We start from the raw sequence: 22499 nt of genomic DNA, 5'->3' as shown, positions 1-22499 counted from the left end.
CTTGTAAAGGAATAACACTGAAAAAATGGTGTAGTATTAGTAGTTTTGTACAGGTGACTTTTATTGACTTCTTTATACTTCTATACATTTAAAAATGTCCATAATGAATACATAGTATGAACATAATTGTACTGTAGAAACAGAAGACTTGTGTTTGAGAATAGAATGACAACTTAGAAACTAAAAAAAATGAAATGGCTCAATTAGTCAATAAAGGAACATTAAACCTTTCACTCTATTTTCACAGTCATAGCTTAGAGACACTAAATTTTGCTTTTAACAAGGACCTGGACGTTTATTTCTGTAGGAGAATCATTCTGACTCTCTAGAAGGTCCTCAAACTACTCACCCAGCAATACCCAGGCATTGGTAATGGCAGAACATTAGCAGGAACATTGCAATGTGCAAAAGTATTAACTATACCAAATTCTCCATATTTCCAAGCGAAAATTTTGAGCAATTTAACGATGTATTTGTCCGTGTTCATTTGCCTGCAGCTTCTCCAAAATGTCATCAAGTGGGTAGTTGTTAAGGCCAACACCATTATTTTTAGATATTAGAAAATATAAACAGACGTTCAAACACTTCAATACGAAATAAAAGAATTAACTGTAAATTTTTAAAAAGTGAAATTGCTTTCTCATGAAAAGGGTAATGTAATCTAAACCTCAGCAATTCTTTCCTTCAGAGAGCATTATATAAGTAGTAGTCTTCAAACATTTGTGCCCATATGTCTCCTAAAATAATTTGACAAATAAGCGATGCCTGCCACGTCCTCTTCCAACCATGTTGTCTGACAAGGTCTGGGCATGGAGGACTTGAGTTCAAGGAACTCGTCTCCACAGAAGAGAACGTGGCATCCAAAATGGGTTAACAATTGGCTGTTTTATTTTAATTATTTTACTCTTGCTACTGAATATAGGCATTGTACAGTACTTACTTGTTCCTGTGAAAATCACCCAAGAGGAAGGGACAGTTCACAGGGGAAAACATTAGTATTCCCCACGGAACTGCCTGAAAGGATGGAAAAATCCCCTCTAATGAAATAGCCCCTGAATGTCTAAAAGTTGTTGGAATAACAGCCCCTCCTTTACCTTGAATATGAATATATGTCAATTAGAATTAGACAGACAAAGAAACAGGAGAAGCTGGTTAGGTACTACAAACTAAGCATGTAGAAATTATTACCAAGGAACTAGAGTCCATAATACATAAAGAAACATTTTAGACAGAAAGATAGATAGCTAAGTTAGACATCACAAAGGCTTATAATGAGTTTCCTAACCTCTGCTCGGTCTAGCGTACCTTTTGCCCCATGACAACTTCTGAGAACTTTAATAGACAATAAGACATTCAAACTCTGTACATAGGGCTATTTCAAATAGTCTGATTAATGGTTCTCCTAGTCAAAACAACTTTTGTTTAACATAACTGAAACTATAGGAACTTTCGTACTTTTCCTGGTTACCTTTGTATTGATTTTTTCTGCTTAACCGATCATGCTATGCACCTGCAAATGTTAATCACTACCAAAAATTAAAATATAAAAACCTGCTTGTACTTGCAATAAACAGAACAGAGCTTCACTCTCCTTTGAGGCGTGTTGTCGTCTGTTACCCACCGCCGCCGACGCCTTACCCACCTTTCAGGAATCCCTGGACCCTGCTGCGGCCACACCGCGGCAGATGTCTTATGCATATTTAAATTATGTGAAAATTTTCATCATAAGTTTTAGTTATAAAATATGCAATTTCTGCTATTATAAATATCGACTCTCAAAAATAAAATTTAGCCCTGACCAGCTGGCTCAGTTGGTTGAGCGTCATCCCACAAAGCACAAGGTCACTGGTTTGATTCCAGGCCGGGGCACATGCCTGGGTTGCAGGCCCCGTGTCCACTTGGGGACCATGCAACTGATCGATGTTTCTCTCACACTCTTATGTTTCTCTCCCTTTCTTTCTCCCTCCCTTCCCCTCTCCCTAAAAAGAAATAAATACTTTAAAATAAAATTTATATCCATCTTTCAAATGTATCCCACACTGAATTGATACCTAGTATCATTCTTCTAAAATAAAATATTAAAAATAAAATAACCTATATTTCCTTTCTACTTTCTCCACAGAATTTTATTCTACTTTGAACCCTGGAAACCTTTGCTTGATTACTCTATATAGTACTTCTCTGACGTAAACTTACACAAACGAGCACACACATTTCTATTGAAATTACCTTTCAATGACTTTCGCTGACCATGAGGCCCCAACTTTTTTAAATCATCTGGATTGGATTATAATCACAGCTACTACGAGCACATAATGGATCCAAACAACAAATAGGTAACAAATTTTGATGTAAAATCATTCAAAATAAAAGGTAAAATTTCATTGAAAAGGTGTCTCTCGATGGAATGGATTGGGGGAGAAGTGTTTATGAAGCACTGGTTGGAAAAAGCCATTGAACTGTCCCTTTGTCTGACTCTCCGGAGATCTCACTTCTCCAAGAAATTCACCTTGGGGAGGTTCAGGCTACTCGAGACGTGTGCCTTTCTTGTGTAAGGTTAGGAGCATGGTGACTCTGAAGTGAGGGATGGGAAGAGAGAATGCCAACTACAAGTAGCATTTTAGGCGGCTCAATTTAAGGAAGTGAAGGATTCGGAAACATCCCTTCACAACTTTCTGCCCCCCTCCCCTCCCCTCCACACACCCAGACCCCTTAAAAGTCTCTGTGTACCCCTAGGGTGTCCCTGCACAATTTGAATTCCACTCCTCTCAGATTCCTAGGAACAGTGTTGTTAACTTGAGCTGTGCTAAGGAAAAGTACTTTTCCTGAATTATGACTTTGGCTAAAGAACTGATTTTGGAAGTTTCAGCAATAGTGCTGTGTTACACTTCAAATCTGCCTTGTGACCAATTGGCTGGCCGGCACACACAGCTCTGTGTCATCTGCGCTCACAGCCCACTCATCAGCTGCCTCTTCTGAGCAGGTACAGATTCTGAACTAAGAAGCCGTATTAAGAAATCATAGCATAATAGCTCCATCTGTTCATAAGAACTCAATTAGGAGCTCTCATACTGCTCGTAATCCACTGCTATGGAAAAACACTAGAGAAAGAAATAGGTAGCTTTTCCTTGTAAATATTAAATAAGTGAAAGTCTCTTAAAACACTGAAAAGGAACTCTAAAAAAATAAAAGCTCTTCAGTATTACTAGTGCTCATCTTAAAACTTAACAAATAGGGAGGGTCCTTACCCTGAGGAATATCCTAAAATGTTTGGCTCACTGCGTAGTGCCAAGGCTGGCTTTCAGCGGCAACAGAGAACCCTCCAGAAAGGATATGTTTGGTGTTCAGTCTCTGCAGGTAGGAGCTGACCTTCTCCTGGAACGCGAGCGTGGCTTCACATCCACAGGCATCGTCTGTGGAGACGAGGCTTCGCGCTTCTTCAATGGCTGGTGACAATGACAGTACGTGACATGTTACGGCTAATTAGAAATCACAGCAAGTCGGGAAACCTGCGATTCGATGGGTCCGTTTTTTGAGACTTACCGGAATGCATTTTCTAGAGGGTAAAAGGAGATCAGAGCACGCAGAAAGAGGAGGAAATACTTCAGAAGGTTACTGTCACAGAAGAAAGTGAATTAGGAAACGTTGGGGACCAGTTTACATTGCTGAAGTTGGGTGATGGTTGTATGTGAGCTCATTATATTTTCTCTATACTTTTGTGATTGTCTGCAGTTTTCCGTGATATAGAGTAAAATTTTAAAAGGGCAGTATGGTGGGAAGCCATGGATGCAGAGATAACATCATTAATGATACTGTATTCTCATTAAAGAATGAAAATGAGAAAAACCTGTATTTGTGTGGCCAAAATACTTCAAGAATTAAAACTAGATAATTTACCCTGGCTGGTGTGGCTCAATGAATTAAGGGCCTGCCTGTGAACCAAAAGGCCGCCAGTTTGATTGCCAGGTAGGGCATATGCCTGGCTTGTGGGCCAGGTCCCCAGTGGGGAGCATGTGAGCAACTGATCGATGTATCTCACATACTGATGCCTCCCTCTCTTTCTCCCTTCCTTCTCTCTCTAAATAAATAAATAAACAAAATATTTTTTTTTAAAAAACTATATAGCCCTGGCTGGTGTAGCTCAGTGGATTGAGCTTGGGCCTGCGAACCACACAATCACGATTTGATTCCCAGTCAGGGCACATGCCTGGGTTGCAGGCCAGTTCCCAGCAGGGGACCCATGAGAGGCAACCATACATTGATATTTCTCTCCTTTTCTCCTCCCCTTCCTCTCTAAAGATAAATAAATAAAATCTTAATACATACATATATGTGTGTGTGTGTGTGTGTGTGTGTGTGTGTGTATACACACTTGTTTAAATTGAGAGTTCTAGTTCTTGCCCATAAATACTTTGGAACTAACAGATGTATTGACATTTAAGCAAAGAGCCTGGGAGAACAATAATGCTGTTAGCTTCAGCTTCCTCCTATAATTCCATGAGGCAGCTATTCCTACTCAATATCAGAGCTCCCCACACCCAGGTTGCCTAATAGAAATAAGAGAATTTCAGACCTTCCCAGGTCTGAAGACTGGTGTGCAATCCTCCAACTGAGTGGCACTCCTGCCTGAGGACAGAGTGGGAGGCCCTTTCCTCCTACATTTTTCCCTACATTCTACAAAGACATGACACAGGCTGGGGAACCAAACACGCACTTGATAACATGTAGTCCACCTACCAGTCCAAATCCTATTGAACCTGTTAGGATGGCCAGCCCAAATCCCATCTCCATCCGTCACTTAGTGACTTAGGATACTTTTTTAGTGTATCTGGACTGATAGACTATAAGCACTGTGAGGGCAGAAGCTCAGTGGGATGGTCTAATTCAAAGTCCCCATAGAAAATTGGGCAACTGCAATGTAGCTCAATTGAAAATTGACAGATGGATCCATTCACAAGAGCATGAAAAAGAATAAAAGATTCAGGAATAAATTTAACAAAAGATGTGCAAGACAGGACACTGCTAGGTACAAAACACTGCTCTGTCCCCAGTCCCTTCCTCGGGACCTAATTACAGTACATGATGTGTCCCAGTAGCTCCAAGAACAGTTGCTGAACAAATAAATCCATCAATGGCTACACAAATGAGGTCAGAGCCTAAACCATTACAAATCAGGCCGAATCCCCATCTTCCAGGAGTAGAAAAAATGCCCAGAGCTGATTTTTCTTTCTAATTAAAGAGAGAAAGGCTGGAACCAGATCAAGGAGGGAAGACTCCCTGACGGTAGCAAGAGAACTGTTTCCTACTGATGCCAACTGGGGACCCCTGGAGGATTCCGACCACAGGAAGGGGCTTCAGACTTGGAGAGAGAAACGCTTACCGCTAGGTTGTCCTACCAAATGAAATAGGAGTCAAGGGACACTCTTTACCCAAGCACGTCCTCTTGTCTTCATTCAGGGTAAAGCCAGTGTAACAATTGCAGCGGTAGGAGGCTGCGCTGTCACTCACACAAATGTGCTGGCAACCGTTAAGAGCCCAGGGCACACTTGTCACGAGCTGACCAGGGGAGGCGCAGGGAAGGAAACAGCCACAAATTACAACAGGAAATGAAACATAGACTTCTGGGAGAAAAAAACTTCAGTTTGGCCCCAATACGCGTTGAGAGTGAATCCTTCTGTCATCAGCAGCAAGTGTCCCATGTTCTGGGAGAAGAAAACCTATTTTCCTGTCTTGTATCTCACCTCCCCTTCGCCCTGCCTTTTATTGCACGCACCCCTTTTCTTTTCTTCTCTTTTCTTTTCTGGCCAATCTCTGGGCAGGAGCCCTTCTCTGTTTTCCTATCTGTAGCCCTGGGGCTGCAAGGGGTCTTGATTCGATTCCAGAACTCACCTCCAGCCTTTCCTGATGACCACCAATGCCTCCAACATCTCCAGCTCTCCATGGCTGTCCTCCAGCACCAAAACCATTATTAGGGACCCACCTACCCATGGAGCTAAATCTGATGCTGTACAGGAAGGACTCCAGTGACCAAGGGCCTGCCCCTGACAGCTTCCAAAGTGGGACAGAAAAAACTGACCTACACACACACACAGAAAAATGATGATGCTGGTATGTATAATTGGACAGTGACGTATTTATTATCTCTCACGAGTAAATATGTTTCATGGAGGGAGACAGTTTGCCCAAATTTGAGTGGGGAGCAGACGGCAGGGCTGCCCTAGCCCCGTGGCCCAAGTGACGTGGGACAAGTGAAAACCGCAGTTCTTCAGCAAACGCCAAAAGGCCTCCTGCGAGACACAGATTCTCCCTCTGTCATGGCAGGGGCCAAACTTGTTCATTTGTTCCCCTCTAACTTTCCTCTTAAGTGTCACTTCGTGCCCAAAAACCTTCCATGGCTCACTATTGCCTCTAAAATTGTTTTGCGTGAAAGGCGAGGCTCTGTGTGATCTATCATCTATGGAGTATCTTTCCAACTTCATCACTATAATAACTCCAGTTGTTCCAGCAAAACGCCTAATAACAGAAAGCTTTATGCTTCCCTTCTCCCCAGTTTGGCAACCAACTCTAGAGGTGACATCTGGGCAGGCTTCCACTCTGGGCCTCCACATGTCACCTGCAAGCCTTCCTACTGCCCGGCTAGGGCAAAGCAGGCCATTAGAGAGGACCTGACCCATGTACTCCAGCTTTAGATAGTACCCCTTACTACTCTCAAGTATAGAAACACTACCTTGCCGCCATCTTGTCTTTCTCTTTTATCTCCCTTTGCTATCGTGCGCTTTGTACCACAAGGCAGTGTGGCTTAGTGTCTAAGAGCAAAGGGAACCACCAGAGCAAGTGTGCACATTCAAATCCTGACTCTGCCGCTCCCTCGCTGAGCGACTGGGGCACATGACTTCATCCGTCTGCGGCTGTTTCCTGGGAAAGTCGCTGTGAGCTCCAAATGTGTGATGTGTCTGAAATGCCCAGAACCACGCACACACGCAGCCGGCCCTGGAGAATGTTGGCTATCGTCAGCGGGAGCGTTCCTCCAGTAGTCTGCCTTGATTGAAAATCGCCTCCGAGAATTTGTGGGTTTTCTTAAATAAAGTGTTCCATTCGATTCCCTATCTGTTAGTTGAAATGTAAATTTGTTTTCCTTTCCTTTTCCCAGGACTTCAGTGCTCCTGGCAGCTTAAGGCACCCAGTGGAATACCTGTAACCCTTTGAGAAGCCCAGCCATAAATCCTCTCCACCCCACCCGACTCAGCCCTCCCTCCCGGAACAAGCCTGCACCAGCCAGGCTTCCTGCCTGCTCCACCTCTCCACTCCTCCTCCATCAAACTGTCACCAACCTCTAAGACCCACCTCCAGCCCCACCCTCTCTGTGTCACTCACGAGACAAAAACAAGGGACACGCCCCCACCTCCAGCCCTTGGTCACCCTCAGCCCCTCTCCCTGGCTACTCAGTCTCCGCCTACTTAAGGTGTTGGTTCTTTCACACCCAGCCGGTTGGTCGCTCCGAGTCGGCACTTTTGCCTCTTTATATCCCTACAGTGATTAGCACGGTCCTAGGAACAGAGTAGGTACTCAGCACGCTTTCACTGCTCTCATTTTTTACAGAGGAAATTGGTGATAGTCATTTTCCTTCATCCCTCTTGAAAAAGCCACCTAATATATCTCCTCAAGGGAGAGGAAACTATGCATAAAATGTAAATAGATATATATATACTGCATATGCCAGAACTAAACACCACCTAGAGAGCTAGGAATTTCTCTTAGGAGTGTTTTTACATTAGAGTTGCCACCGTGTCCTGCCAGTGCGTTTAAATCAAACTAACGAGGACCCGTGCTCTGGCGTGGCCTCACTCGCCAAGCCTCAGATGTACTGAATATTGATCATCTAGCAACTGTCAGCGAATGACTGACTGGCTTCCAGCTTCCTGGAGGACCTGTGTGAGTCCAATTCAGTCCTTTACAAAGTCTCCTTTGCTGACACGGTCCAGCTTTAAGATTAACGCTACAGAAAAATTCCAGGCCCAGTTTTAATTGGAAAACGATCAGTTCAGGCTCTCACACCAAATAGTTACTGTCCAAAGGACTTCCTCTGAAGTTTCCTATTTGCTTTAAAAGCCCCCAGGGTACAGAGTGATAGATTTTTCCTGGAGAAGGACCCTCCATTCACTGAGCTTTTCTCATACACCCCACCCTTCCCTATTTCCCAGTAATTTTCTGAAGTCATTTATGTTTGCAGATTCTAGTGAACTCACTGCCCTCTAAGCAACGCACACCTTAGTCTATCAGCACAGCAGAACACCTGCAGCCTGATTCTTCGAGTTGCTTTGAAGAACCTCTCTCTGGGTGAATTGCACGTTGGTTTCACTGCGCTAGAAAGGGCCAAGTATGAAAGCATCTGTTGTGTGTGCCTTACCCGAGCAGGTTTTTTTATCCAGATTCAGAGTGTAGCCCTCATAGCAGTCACAGTGATGGGACCCAGCTCTGCCGCTCACACAGACGTGCTGACAGCCATGTGTACCAGCAGCGCATTGATCCTGAGCTGCCAGACAAAGGCCAGGGGAAAAAGAAATTCACCATGGAAAAGTATTTTACCACCTATGCACAGAAGTCTTATTTGAAGCCCTGACTGGTGTGGCTCAGTGGGTTGGGCATCGTCCCACAAAACCAGGAGGTTGCAGGTCCAGTTCCTGGTCAGAGCACATGTCTGGGTTGTAGGCCCAGACTGTGCAAAAAGCAACCAATCAAAACTCAACCAATGGATGTTTCTCTCCCCCTCTCTCCCCCTCCCTTCTCCTCTCTGTAAAAATAAATAAATAAAACCTTTTTTTAAAAAGAAATCTTAGCCTTGGCTGATGTAGCTCAGTGGACTGAGCACGGGCTGCGAACCAAAGAGTCACCAGTTCAATTCCCAGAAGGGGAACAAGCCTGGGTTGTGGGCCAGGTCCCCAGTATGGGGTGCGTGAGAGGCAACCACCCATTGATATTTCTCTCCCTCTCTCTCCTTCCCTTCCCCTCTGTCTAAAAGTAAATAAATAAAATCTTTAACAAAAAAAAAGAAACTTTATTTGCAACTTGAAATACGTAAGAAGAAAGCCCCTTAGAAACCTTTCAAAGGCATCAGTACTGACTTCTCTTACTGGGAGCGTGCAGAATTAAACAAAATCCTACACACGCAATACTTACCCTCCTGTTGGGCCCAGCTCCTTTTCCGACTGATCAATGTGGAGTTTTTATAATCTAAGGAGCTCACACAATACTTTCTAAAGTATTCCTTTTGGGTTTACTTGTATCTTTGCTGAGTAAGAAGGACACCAAAGGTTGTGTGGCTAACTACACTAGACTCAGAAGGACATACAGTTGAAGACACAGTTCAACCCTCTCCTGTTACAAGTGGGGAAACTGAGTCCAAAGACCACAGACTCGGGACAACACCACATTGTCATCCAACACGCTTAGTCTCTGTACTGACACCACGTTTTAAAATCATTTTTAACTGTTTGAACTGTTCATTTTGAAATAATTTCAGGCATGTGGAAAAGCTGCAGAAGTAGTACAAAAAGGTCCTGTTCTTCATTCACCCACTTTCCCCAAATGTTAACATACTGTATAACCATAGTAGAATTATCCAAACCAGGAAATTAGCAATGATACAACACTATCACAGACCACAGACTAGTTCACCACTAATCAACTAATCTAATACTCGAGTTTTGCCCATTATTCCACCGACGTCTCTTTTCTGATGCAGGATCCAACCCACGGTCACACACTGCACTGTCGCGCCTCCTTCGTCTCCCGTAATCTGTGACATTGCCTGCCTTCTTTGTCTTTCGTGACTTTGACACTTTTGGAAAACACTGGAAAATTACTTCATAGGGCATCTCTCTGTCTGGGGCTGTCTGATGTTTCCTTGTAATTCTGAGTTTGTAGGCAAGAGCCCACAGAAGCGCCACCGTGCCCTCAGCACACCGTGGCAGGAGCTGCATGTGTATCGTTGCTGTTGAAGTCAACTTCAATTCCTCGGTCGGCGTGCCGTCCGCCAGGTTTCCCCACCGTGAAGTTACTGTTTTCCCTTTGTGAGTAATAAGTACCGTGTAGGGCGTTACGTGATTTTAACTGATGACACTGGCCTTAGCATTTGGAAAGGACTGCGAGGGTGGTACAGAGAAGGATGTGAACAACACTCCCACGCACGTGGGCCGTGATACACACGTGCAGCCACTTCTGACTCTTCTCACAAGACGTAGGAATGGGAAGAGCCAAGGCTGGCAAGAGAGGCAAAGGCCGAGTTTCCCGTCGATGCGACCCTGCCCCTCCAGCACCACCTGGACACGAGGTAGACGAAGAGGTGGCCATCGTGACGCCTGCTCGCCCACTTACCTGAACACGTCTTCCTGTCCGAGTTCAACGTGTAGCCTTCGTAGCACTCGCAGTGATAAGAGCCACTTCTGTCATTCACACAGATGTGTCCACAGCCGTGAGTGTTAAGAGCACACTTATCGATGGCTACCAAAAATGATCAGGGCCAAAAGAAATGTTAAAAAATGAGTAGGACACGCACGAACACAGGGAAACATAGATAAGTAATCCCAGACCGCACACACACAGCCAGGAGCAGCTCGGCACAGGAGGAAGGCCGCGGGGCTGAGGCTGGACCTGTCTGAGGTCGTCACTCTTCATTAGCAGACCCCATGCACGGGTAAGTCTCCCCGCTTTGGGTCTCAATTCACGGTCCATAAATCAAGTAAGCCAAATTCCATGACCTTGGAGTCTTGCCCTGGCTGGTGTGCCTCAGTGAACTGAGTGCCAGAATGCAAAGCAGAGGGTCGCCGGTTCGATTCCCAGTCAGGGCAGATGCCTGGGTTGCAGGCCAGGTTCCCCAGTGCAGGGAGCGCAAGAGGCAACCACATATTGATGTTTCCCTCCCTGCCTTTCTCTCTCCCTTCCCCTCTGTCTAAAAATAAATAAATAAAGTCTTTGAAAAGAAATGACCTCAAAGTTTTCCTGTCAAAAACATTTTCCCAGGGCTTTAGTTTAAAATGGGCCTGATTCCCATTGTTGATCGACTATTTGTGAGAACTCCTACACCAGACGAGTGAGGACTTTTCTACATTTTCTCCTTCTTGCAGATTCCATGGGCATCTACGGCCACAGAGAGGAAAGGGCAGCTTTTTATTTAATTAAATGAAATCTAAAAAAAAAAAGCCCTGGCTGGTGTAGCCCAGTGGATTGAGCACGGGCCTGCGAAGCAAAGGATCGTGGTTCGATTCCCAGTCAGGGCACATGCCTGGGTTGCAGGCCGGTTCCCTGCAGGCCGGTTCCCTGCAGGGGATGCACGAAAGGCAACCATACATTGATGTTTCTATCCCTCTCTCCTTCTCCTCTAAAGATAAATAATATAATATAATATAATATAATATAATATAATATAGGAAAAATTCTAAATCCTCAGGACCCGGAATTTTGTACTATAACCAGCCGATAGATGTATTACTTCAATTTTCTTCTCATTTTCCTCTCTGAGGAAAACTGTTGGTAAACAACAGTAAACCAGCCGAGAAGCAATGAGCAGATAAGCAAAAGGCCAATCCCAAACCAGGAGAGAGGGTCCCCAGATAGACGTTCTCATCAGCGTCCACCGGGTAAGCAGGCCTCACCTGAACACGTCTTCTTGTCGGCGTTCAGGGAGTACCCTTGGCTGCACTCACAGTGGTGCCTGCCGTCCCCGTCGCTGACACACACGTGCTGGCACCCGTGTGTGCCAAGCAGGCACGGGTCCGCCGCTGCGCAAAGGAAGTTGCCAACAGTCAGTGTCGACACATCGGCATGTCGGGTAGTGTCTCCCGTGTCGCATCGCTCTCTGGTGTCTTCCCAGTTCCATCTTTAGTTCACTCCCAGTCTTGGCCTCTTACAAATATCACTCTCAAACTAGTCCTGTTACCAAGCTTAAGTCACAGATCTTACTGTTAACTTTCTCAAAACAGAAAGAGAATTTTTAATTTGGAGCTGAAGCCAAACACGTACACAGGTCAGGTAATTGGATATTTATTCAATGTATCCCCCTATCCATGAAAAAAAAAAACTTTGCTTCCCCAAAGCCAGATACGGAGAGAACAATAATGTATTTCCGAAGTTCCGTGAGTTAATTGGCCCACCGCAACCACAAGCTGCTCTCCAAGGTTCTATAGTTTATGTCTGAACAGCATTCACACACAGGTGCTCCGCTCTAGGCCTGGAACTCGCTCACACCTGGGAAGCGATGTATGTCTGATCTTGCAAATGATGAAGGTCGGTGCACATAACTGCTTTCTGAATATGCAGCCAATTCAAATGTGCAATTTCAGGGCCTCCAATATCAGCAAGGAAAAGAAACTCATACTATGCGTAAATAGGTAAAATGAACAACGTAAATAAGACTATACTAGCTAGAATTTATCTCCATCTTTTCCCTTCTACAGCCATTTATAGCTCATTGGATTTTTTTTCCCAGCAAGATGTTTTGAAAGAAGAATCAATGAATTTAGTCATTTTTGAGAAACCAAGGAAGCCTGTTGGAGGAGGCTGGCACCCCTGTGGCAGGTAACCCCGCCTCCACGGCTTTGGCCAGGGGACAAGGCTAATATTTCCCCAAGAAGAGCCTTTTCATGGAATGGGCTTTCCAGCCTGTGGACCACAACAAGCTGCTCCTCAGTCCTGTTTTCCATAGAGAGGGCATTTTCCCCCAGAACAAGCAGGTCTTTTGTACCAGAAGGAAAAGGTGGCCGCTCACCACTTGTTACTTTACGGCCGTCAGGCCCAACCCCAGGTGCTAGCTGTGAGACCCAACTTTGCCGCAGACCAGCGCCTCCATGGAAATGCTCTCATCCACAAGCACAGGGGGTTTCCTAGGAGAAAGAAAGCCCTTTTCCTCTGGGAAACCCATGAATGCCAAGGAGATGTCCCCCAAAGCCAATGGCAACCTATGAAAGCCCAGTGTCCTGGGACAGGACGGACAAGGGGGTCGCAGCCAGGTCTGGCTGAGATGAGGCCAGACTTTGGCCCAGACCCAGACGTCATCTCCATTTCCTGATGAACGGGTGATTGCTGAGTTCCCCATTCATTGTAAGTCTTGAAACACACAGTTGTGGTTATCGGTTCACTTGTTTGTCTCATCCCCACCCACTGACTGCTGCCTGATGGTAGGGAGGGACTAACTTCCTCTTTGCATCATCAGTGATCAATCAATGTATGTTAAATAAATGTGGAATAGATAATATAGCAAAAGGCATCTACATTTTAAAATTCACCTGAACTAAAGTCACTAAACTGCCCAAACCTGCTTGGAGAGTGCCATTAGAGAGCTTCAAAAGATTATCTCCGGGTGATAAAAAGAAAAAATAAATAAAGCATGATGATAGATACCTATAAGTAGATAGAAAAATAACTAAGTTTAAAAATAAAAATAAAGGACTAAAGTCCCATATTCCTAATTCTGATCAGTGACTAATAATAAACCCTAGCCTCAAATGGATTCACATTCAGGATTTGGCTAATTCACGCTAAAAATTGCAATTTCAAACTCTATCTTCAAGGAAGAAATTAGAAGGGCCATGACAGAATGATTTAAAACAACAAAACAAGCCCTGCTCCTTCTCCCTGTAACTGAGCTGGAATCCCAGTCTCCCTGATTCCCAATTCTGCCCCTGCACAAAGAATAATCAGCAAAAGAGCCGAACCCGAAACCTAGAGTAGTCAGGGCGCTCACCCTGACTGCCCGTCTCCCTGGAACACAGGCGGGCTGATCCTTGCGTGGACAGAGGCGGGGCCCTGTGCTCCGCAGGAAAACGTGCGGAGTTCTGGGAACTCTAGAGGTGGTGAAGCTAAAGAAAATATCTGGGGAAAATGCAGCGCTGGGCAGAGGGGAGAAGCGCAGCACCCTGGACGTTTTGTTTTTCTTCTGCTCTAACCCCATCAGGGAACAGTAGGATCATTTATCCTGGCTATTTCCAACCTTCCCACTCCTAATGCAAACATGGAGATTTTTATGAGCAAACCAAGTTATATATAAGGCAGCTCTATATTCCTAAACACTGTAAAAAAGCATTGCTTGTATTTAAGTTTTCCATAAAATCTCCACCAAAAAAAAGAGGGGGGAGGGAGAAAAGAATTCGCTTTTTCTTTGGATTCATAACGTAGGACTATAACATCCTTTTCTAGTTGGAAGCAAAGACTTACCACAAAAGGTTTCCTGGAATCTGGAGGAAAGTTTCTCGATGACCCCGTACGTCTCCACGTAGAACACGTGCTCGTCCAGGGGCTCACTGGCCATCATCTTGAGCGACTCCATGTCTGCCCGGCCCACGCCCACGGCGTAGAGCTCAATCCCCGCCGCCCGCGCCCGAGCCGCCACCTCGTTCACCTGGTCCTGCGGCCGCCCGTCTGTCACGATGATGGCCACCTTAGGGATGTTGGAGCTGGGCCCCCGAGCTCCTGCCTCCACGGTGAAGGCTTCCTCCATCGCTCTTTGGATGGCCAGGCCCGACATGGTGCCTGTAGACAAGGGTGTGATTCGCGCCACAGCCTGTTTCAGGGACTGCTTATCCGAGTGGTTCTGGAGATGGAACTCGATCTTCACGGTGCTGGCGTAGTTCACCAGTGCCACCCGCGTGTCCGCCGCCCCAATGTCCAGGGTGTCGATTATCCGGGAGACAAAGGTTTTCACTTTGGTAAACTCCAAAGGACGTACACTGCGAGAACTGTCGATGATAAACACCAAGTCCAAGGGCCTGCTCTTGCAAACACCTGCAAGGAAGGGTGTGGGGAACAGAAGTGACTAAGCAGTGATCTGACCATGGTCAGAAATGGGACCGTTGCTCATACCCAGAGGGCTCTGGGATTGGAGGCCTGACAAGGAAGCATCGCCTACCTCCAAATGCCCCACTGTCTGCTCTTTCCCAAGCCCATCCCCCATCGGGTTTTGAAAGCACCTAGGCCTTCAGAATTTCCTACTGAGAATTCACACAGAGGTGTGAGGTGTCCCCAAATACCTCACCTGGGGGCTGGCTGAGCCCTGAAATGTCACTTAGGACCTCCTCTCTCTGCTTCAAGTTTTGTTCTCAAAGTTCCTTTTGACTCTCAGAATGAAAGGATTCCAGACCCTTCTCGGGCACCTTGGCCATCTGAGGCAGTGGGACAAAGTGTCCCTCAACTGTGGGAAAGGTGAACTGTCTGGGCAGTACACTCTACCCCACCCACTTCCATGGGGGTGAACACTGCTCCAGACCAGCCCTAAATCTGCCCTGTCTGGTCAATAATCTCCTCGTCTGCATGTTTAGTGAACTCTAGGGCCCAACTTGCCCAAGCTAGGCTGAAAGTAGGAAGAAGCATGACAAATAATCTAATCCATGTTCATTACACTTCCAACTTTGTGGCTGTTTCTCTCATTCTGAGAAGCAGAGACTTGGTATCTATCCCACTGCCCTACCGAACTCAGCCATCTCTCTCATTTTTTCATTCACCACAACTTTTTGAGGGTCTCCCGTGTATTAAGCCCTGGAGCTCCAAAAGCAAAGAAACCATACTCACTGCCCTTGAGAAATTTACATCTTTCCTACACTGAAAAAAGGCATTATAGTAACACAGTACACTTTTTTCATTTGCACTTTTTTTTTGTTTAATCCTCACCTGAGGACATTCTTTTTTTATTTTAGAGAGAGTGGAAGGGGGAGAGAGAGAGAGAGGGAAAAATATCAACATGAGATCAGTTGCCTTCTGTGCATGCCCTGACTGGGATCAAACTCATGACCTAAGTATGTGCCCTGACCAGGGATTGAACTCGCATCCTTTTGGTGAATGGGGATAATGCCCCAACCAACCAAGCCACCCAGTTAGGGCTCATCTAAACTTTCTTGCTCCAATGAACTGAGCCACGTGGCGAGGGCTCATCTATACTCTTATCCTTTCCTGCCAATCTCACTCTATACCCCTCCCTCTCTAGCTGCCGATACCAAGTCCAAAAGTCAGGACTAGCTAAGAGAGAAGCTAGTTATTAAATGTCTTTTTTCAAACCATTCCTCCTCTCCCAATTCACAAACACACACACACTCATCATACACACCAAGTCCTAAATGGAGATAAGATCCCTGAACATTAAGTGCCAGTCAAAGCTCTTTCTCTCCCTAACAGGGGCTGGAAGTCAACGCTACTCTGAGGCACTCTACTCCAGGGAGCGGAGTGGGGAAAGGTGGACTCACACTAAATTCCTAGGCCAAGCAGTTCCTGAAAGATAAAGTCCTATGTGGGACGGGAACTACATCTCTCTATAGTTTTCATTTAAAAACTGAAAAGTATCCATTTGGTTTTATTCTGCTGCCTGAAGATACTCAATTAAGAATTAAACAATATCCTACTATCGCTAACATTTCAGGGCCCGAAGGGTGCCAACACAATGACTCTGCGAAGCTAGAGGTACAGAGGTTGCCTTTGGACCCATTTCGCAGGGGAGAAGCCTGAGTCCCGGGAGGCATGAGAGCTAGAAAGTGGTAGAACAGGGATTGGACTGCAGGTTTCCCGACTCCCGGCCCAGGGGGCTTTTCCCTCTGTGGTTGCCTCTCTGAGGCAACGTTTTCCACCACAAAAATCAACATTATCTCATGTACCTAGTAAACATTCTGCTTGTTGACATTCAGCCACCACCCTGAAGTAGGCTGCATGTCATGTATTTAGTTAAGTCAAAAGGAATTAAGTCCTTTTAAAGAAAAAAACAACTCCAAAACTTCACTTCACCCTTGGGTGACCACAGGTCAGGAGCAAGGGAGCAGGCTCGTGCTGGAAACCCTTCCCAGAGATGGACGGGGGTATTTTTGCAAAACTGCAGTAAAAGGAGAGTTGGGTGCTGATGGGAGCCCCATCTTCCACAGTACTTTCACCAACACCCAAATGGTGTCCTTACCAATGTCAAGGTTATGTTCTTCTAAGTAAATGTGCTGATTCCTTCCTTCTCCATTTGGTTTTCCACATGGAATCCTCCAGGTGAAGTTACAGGGGTAGGAGCCAGCAAACTGTGCCCACCCACAAAGATGTCCACATCCCAATTCCCAGAACCAGTAAGTAGGTCACTTTACATGACAAAAGAGACTTCTTGGGTGTGATTAAGGAAAAGACCCTGGATGGGGTGGTTATCCCAGGTCCAATATCCCAAATTCTCTGTAAAAGTGAAAGAGCGAGGCAGAAGAGAGGATCAGAGTGATCAAATGTGAGAAGGACCCAGCTCGCCTTTGGTGGCTTTGAAAATAGAGGGAAAAGGCCACAAGCCAAGAAATGAGGGCACAGCCTGTACAATCTGGAAAAGGCAAGAAGACCAATTCACCCCTGGTCCCTCCCCAAAGGAACACAGCCCTGCAGACACCTTCATTGAGACTTCTGATCTACAGAACTCTTACACAATTTGTTGGCTGTAAGCCACTGATTTCACGGTAATTTATGAGAGCAGCCACAGAAAACCAATGCAGGGGGCTGGTCTGGGATGGCAGGGAATCTATGAGCATCTGGTTACTTCCTGATTCGTAGCTCACTGGAAATGACTAGTTGCCCCATCCGTGTTTGTGGACCTCACTCCCCTTTTCTGATAGCAGCCCTCTGATTCTCAGAACCAAGAAAGTGTCACCCACAGCACCCACCTCCTTCCCTACTAGGCACCCCACCACCCACCAGCCCCCCAAAAAATAACAAACCAAGAAAGTGAGAATCTGAATTTCCTGAAATGTTTCCATACTCACAGTATTTTCAAATTCTGAGTTAGGCTAAAAATAAAAGCCCGTTGTGAAGCTTAGTAATTTCAATGGCAAAGCTGAGGAATTTCTAAGGAATGTTGAAGGAATTAGGAAAGGAAGGACTTCGGAAAAGAGCGAATGTGATACTAATTAAAGGATCATCATTCAAGATCCGTTTGGATTCCAGGTAATAAAGGAGAAGTGATGCTTAGGGGGAACATGGCCGTCCCCCATGAAATCCTTCTTCCCGCTCCCCAACCCATTCCCAAGGGAGGTGGGTCAGGACCAGAGGGAAGAATAACTTCTAGAAGAAAGGCTTCATCCCTATTCCTGCCCGGGAGCAACCAGCTGAATTTACCCTTTGTGAATCCTGGCACTTCCTGGCTCACTTTCGAAACTCTTGCCATTTCAAATTCAGCCCTCTGGGGCTGTGCAGGAAAGACTCCCTGGGTTCTTTCTCAGCGTTACCCAGAAAGGTGCAGGAGCGGGGAGACAACACGAAGCAGCCTGAGGCAGGCAGCCTCACTGGCCACATGAGACCGGATACCCAAAAATGGGTTGGTGCAGCCTCTCTCCAGCAAGAGGGAAGCTGGAGTTTTGGTGAGGAAGATTAAATCTTACATAAAGATTTAATGTAAGAGCAGTGGAAAGCCCCTTGCCCCGATGTCTGGGCTCTGGGCTCTGACACTGATTGGCTGGGGCCCCTCAGTCTGATACGCCTCAGTGTCCTGTACTTGCTCTTGGGATTGCACAAGATGATGGACCCCTGGGTCCCTTCGGCTCCGCTGCTCTCGGACCTTTTTCTGCCACAGGAACCAACTACTGGCTCGAAAAGGAAATGGAATTGTCAGCCAAAGATCCAGAGTATTTGGGGTGTTTGAGGACCAAGGGGAACACAGGTTGGAACTAGAGCCCAGTCAGTTGAAGCAGACCATGTGGTCAGGGGCAAAACAGAAGCTGACCTGGCTGGTGTGGCTCAGTGGATTTTGAGCACTGGCCTGTGAACCAGAGGGTGGTTGGTTCAATTCCCAGTCAGGACACAAGACTGGGTTGCAGGCCAGGTCCCAGGCTGGGAGCATTGTAAGAGGCACTGGCAAGGATGTGTCTCTCCCTCTCCCTCTCCCTTTCTTTCCATCTCTCTGAAAATAAATAAATAAAATCTTAAAAAGAAAAAGGAAAGAAAGAAAAAGAATTCGCTTCATGCCCTGGCTGGTGTCTCTCTGGGTTGAGTGCCAGCCTGCAAACCGAAAGGTTGCATGTTTGATCCCCAGGCAAGGCACGTGCTTGGGTTGCAGGCTGGGTCCCCAGTTGGGCGGCCAGCAAAAGGCAGCCTCTCCCTCTCTTTCTCTGTCCCTTCCCCAATCTCTAAAAAATAAATAAAATCTTTTTTTGAAAAAGTCGAGACCAGGATGGTTACAAATGGGGGCCCCCAGGGGCAACTCAAGTTTCCTTCCTGGTCGCACACCTCAACCCCAGACTGGAAAGTCAAATTCTAGCCCAGATCCTGGACGAGACTGGGGCAGCCTGTGGGTTGGCAGGAGGGGACAAAGCCTGTCAATCACTGAGCTGGGGCTATAGAGATGGAGCAATTTCCAGAGAACTCAAAGCACAATCTCAGGAAGCTCTCATTCAGCTGAAGCAGAAGTAGGGGCCGGGGCGCCAGACCCCCGCAGCTGCCCTGCCCAGATCACGGGGATGGTTATCCAAGTCTGCGCTTCAGGAGACCCAGATCCTAGCCCTCTGACTCGCTTCTTTCTCTGAACCTCAGCTGCCCCACAGGATTCGTCCGGGAGGGGTTCTTTCTCCTGCACCACAAACGGTTCAGGCTGGGGTTGGGGGGAACACACAGATGCCCGGATGCCCCAGCCCACCCATGCCAGGTTCTCCCTCCCTTCGTGCTCCCTGCGGGGTGTCCCTCCTGGTGCGCCTCTCCCGTCAGCCCGGGCAGTACCTGCACCACGGGTCCCTCCAGACTGGCCGGCCCCCGAATAGGGCGCACCGGTGGGGACTGCAGGAGCCGGGCGGCGCCCGGGGCTGCCCCCGGGGGCATTGGTCCCCAGCCTCCGGAAGCCCGGGCGGGCCAGGGGACTGGGGGCAGTGGGGGCTGCGGGGGACGGCAGCAGCAGCAACAGTAGCAGCAGCAGCGGCCAGAGCAGCAGAAGCAGTCCCGGGAGGCGGCGCGGCATGGTGTCCAGCGTCCGGCCGTGGCTCGCAGGCTGGGTCAGTTACCGGCCAGGGCCAGCGCCAGGGCGGCCGATTTAAAGGTCCCGCGGCCTGGGGCCCGCCCCGCCCAGCAGCCACGAGGGTGGATCCCCGCCCCCGGCCACAAGGAGCCCGCCCAGAGCATTCCAGCGTCGCAAATAAATATCTGGGCAGCTGGCCCAGCTGCCCAGATATTTATTTGCGGTGCCCGGACCCCGGGACTTCCGCCTTGTGCTGTGGCCAGGAAGGTGGGCTTCGGTTTCAACCCCTGGCGGGGTCTGCCCTGGGCCCCAGCCTGGGGGACTCTCCACAGCCGTCCCTACACCAGCCTGGCCTGCACGCACCCCCACCCCCACCCCCGCCCCGAGACACACACACACACGCGCGCCCAGCCCTAGGGACCCCTCTGGCCCATCCCCAGGGTCTCAGCGATGAGGCCCAGGCTCCTCCTTTCCTCTCCGTCCTGCTCCACCCGCCTCAAGCCTTCATCCCGCTCCTCAACCTACATTCCTTTCCCCGGCCAAGGCACCCACGTTTTGCTGTGGGCTCTTGGTTAAAAATAATAATAATAAAGCCTCACAGATTCTGGCAGCATGAATAGCGATGCTTTCATGCCCGCTTCAGACATCTGCAAAACACTACGGAGCTTACAGGGGTGGGCAGACGTAGTCACCGAGAATAGCAAGTCAAACACACGGCCCCCAGGGAGCGCCCTGCTAGCCGAAGGACAGGCAGGACAGCCCGTACCGACTTCAAAGGCTCCCCACCACATCCTCCTTCTGCTCCAGAATTTCAGGGAAAGGGACCAGGCTGAGGCGGGTCTGCCTCGGGCAAGGACTGGAATGTGTGGGTTCTTCACTTCGTGCAGGAAAGATTTCACGGAGTCCAGGTGATTTAGGGCTGTTTTGAGAGTATGCCTATTGAAGCTGAGGACGGTGAAACGAAGGAAGGGCTCGAGATAGAACAGCCAAGGGCCCGTTAGTAGTTGCGTGAACAAAGAAGCGGTGGCACATTTGCACACTGGAATTCTCCATGGCTCAAAAAAAGGAGCTCGCACCCTGTGCAAAAGCATGGACGGGCCTGAAGAATATTATGCTGCGGGAAGTAAGCCAGTCAGAGAAAGAAAAACACCATGATTTCACTTATCTAAGGACTCAAACAAAACCCAACGAACAAAATACTAACGACAGTCCGGTGTAGCTCAGTGGATTGAGCGCCGGCCTGCCAACCAAAAGGGTTGCCAGTTCAATCCCCAGTCAGGTCGCAGGCCAGGTCCCCAGTAGGGGGCGCACCAGAGGCGCGATGTCTCTCCCTCTTTCTCCCTCCCTCCCCCTCTCTAAATAGTCTTTAAAAAATAAAAATACACAAGGTTCTAACCATAAACATAAACATCCCCTAGGGGTGGGGAGATAGGGCAGTTTGAGTGGAAAAGGTAAAAGGATTAAAAAAAAAAACCCTCATAGACAACAGTATGATTACCAGAGGGAGTGGGGGGAGGCAGGAGGGTGTTCAGGGGGATATGGTGATGGAGAGACATGACTTGAGGTGGTGCACACACAATACAACATACGGCTGACAAATTACAGAATTGTACACCTTATACCTATATAATTAACCAATGTTACCCTACAGTGACCAATGAATGAAATTAGTGGAAGAAATGCTTCTCTAAAACCAGTAAGTAAAAATATATTTTAAGAAAAAGGACTGAACATTTCAACATGTGTTACCTGAATTTTAAAATCAAATATATTAAGTAACCAGTAAGTAAAAATATATTTTAAGAAAAAGGACTGAACATTTCAACATGTGTTACCTGAATTTTAAAATCAAATATATTAAGTAACCTACTAAAGCTTCCCCCTAGCACCAGCGGAAGGGAAAACACTAACAAGGCAAACCGTTTGGGCACATTTACTATGACATTTAACTGTTACATAACAGCAGATTTTCCTCTACTGGAAAAATGACCCCTAGAATCACAATTTCTCCCCTTCCTTGAAATGATTGGGACGAAAACACTGTGACTGTTTCCTATTAAGTCGAAGGCCAGTGTCCTTTTCCAGAAGATACATCTGCTTCCAATGTACTGAGGGCCCATCACCTCCACCCCACAGGTGAGAACACCATCCAGTGTTGTTAAGCGTGGCTGTGGGTAGTGGGCAAACTCCTTTGCTTCTACACTGCCCCCAACACTAAAAGGAGTCCCATGAGATCAAGGGAAAGGACTAACAGTTGGCTTAATACCCAAATGCCGCTTTAGCGTATCTTCAGTTGAGAAGAGAATTAAACCAACAGTAACAAGAAAGCTTGGTGGATCTCTCGTGAGACTTCCATTTCAGTTTTTGTGCAGAAACAGTGAGACTTGGCCCACAGAAGTCATCCGGGACTCTGAAATATTCTAGAACCAGTCACTAAAACATCTCCCACTACCAAAACCTCGGAATACTCTCAGATACTATCATACTTCTCTTTTTTTCTTAGTTCAACAGAAATTACAAAACACCAAAGGGGATACTCTGTTACTGTACCATCAGGTGGCCTGCTTCCTAC

The 22499-nt window shown here is 47.0% G+C and overlaps 1 protein-coding gene across 1 annotated transcript; it reads right to left on the bottom strand.

The window, feature by feature from the left end:
• Positions 1-19962, bottom strand: MATN3 (matrilin 3). The gene is given in 9 exon segments (XM_037035485.1): positions 1-517; positions 3336-3446; positions 5430-5529; positions 5531-5556; positions 8408-8533; positions 10375-10500; positions 11652-11777; positions 14209-14775; positions 19696-19962. Coding segments are annotated over 9 exon segments (1473 nt in total). The 5' UTR covers positions 19931-19962; the 3' UTR covers positions 1-461.
• Between the last annotated feature and the right edge of the window lie 2537 nt (positions 19963-22499).

Source organism: Sturnira hondurensis, unplaced genomic scaffold, assembly GCF_014824575.4.
Source record: "Sturnira hondurensis isolate 20B ecotype Veracruz unplaced genomic scaffold, ASM1482457v3 Scaffold0022319, whole genome shotgun sequence".
NCBI classification, from domain to species: Eukaryota; Metazoa; Chordata; class Mammalia; order Chiroptera; family Phyllostomidae; genus Sturnira; species Sturnira hondurensis.
The sequence above is the reverse complement of the archived record's forward strand: the minus strand, read 5'-3'. Positions and strand labels throughout refer to the sequence as shown.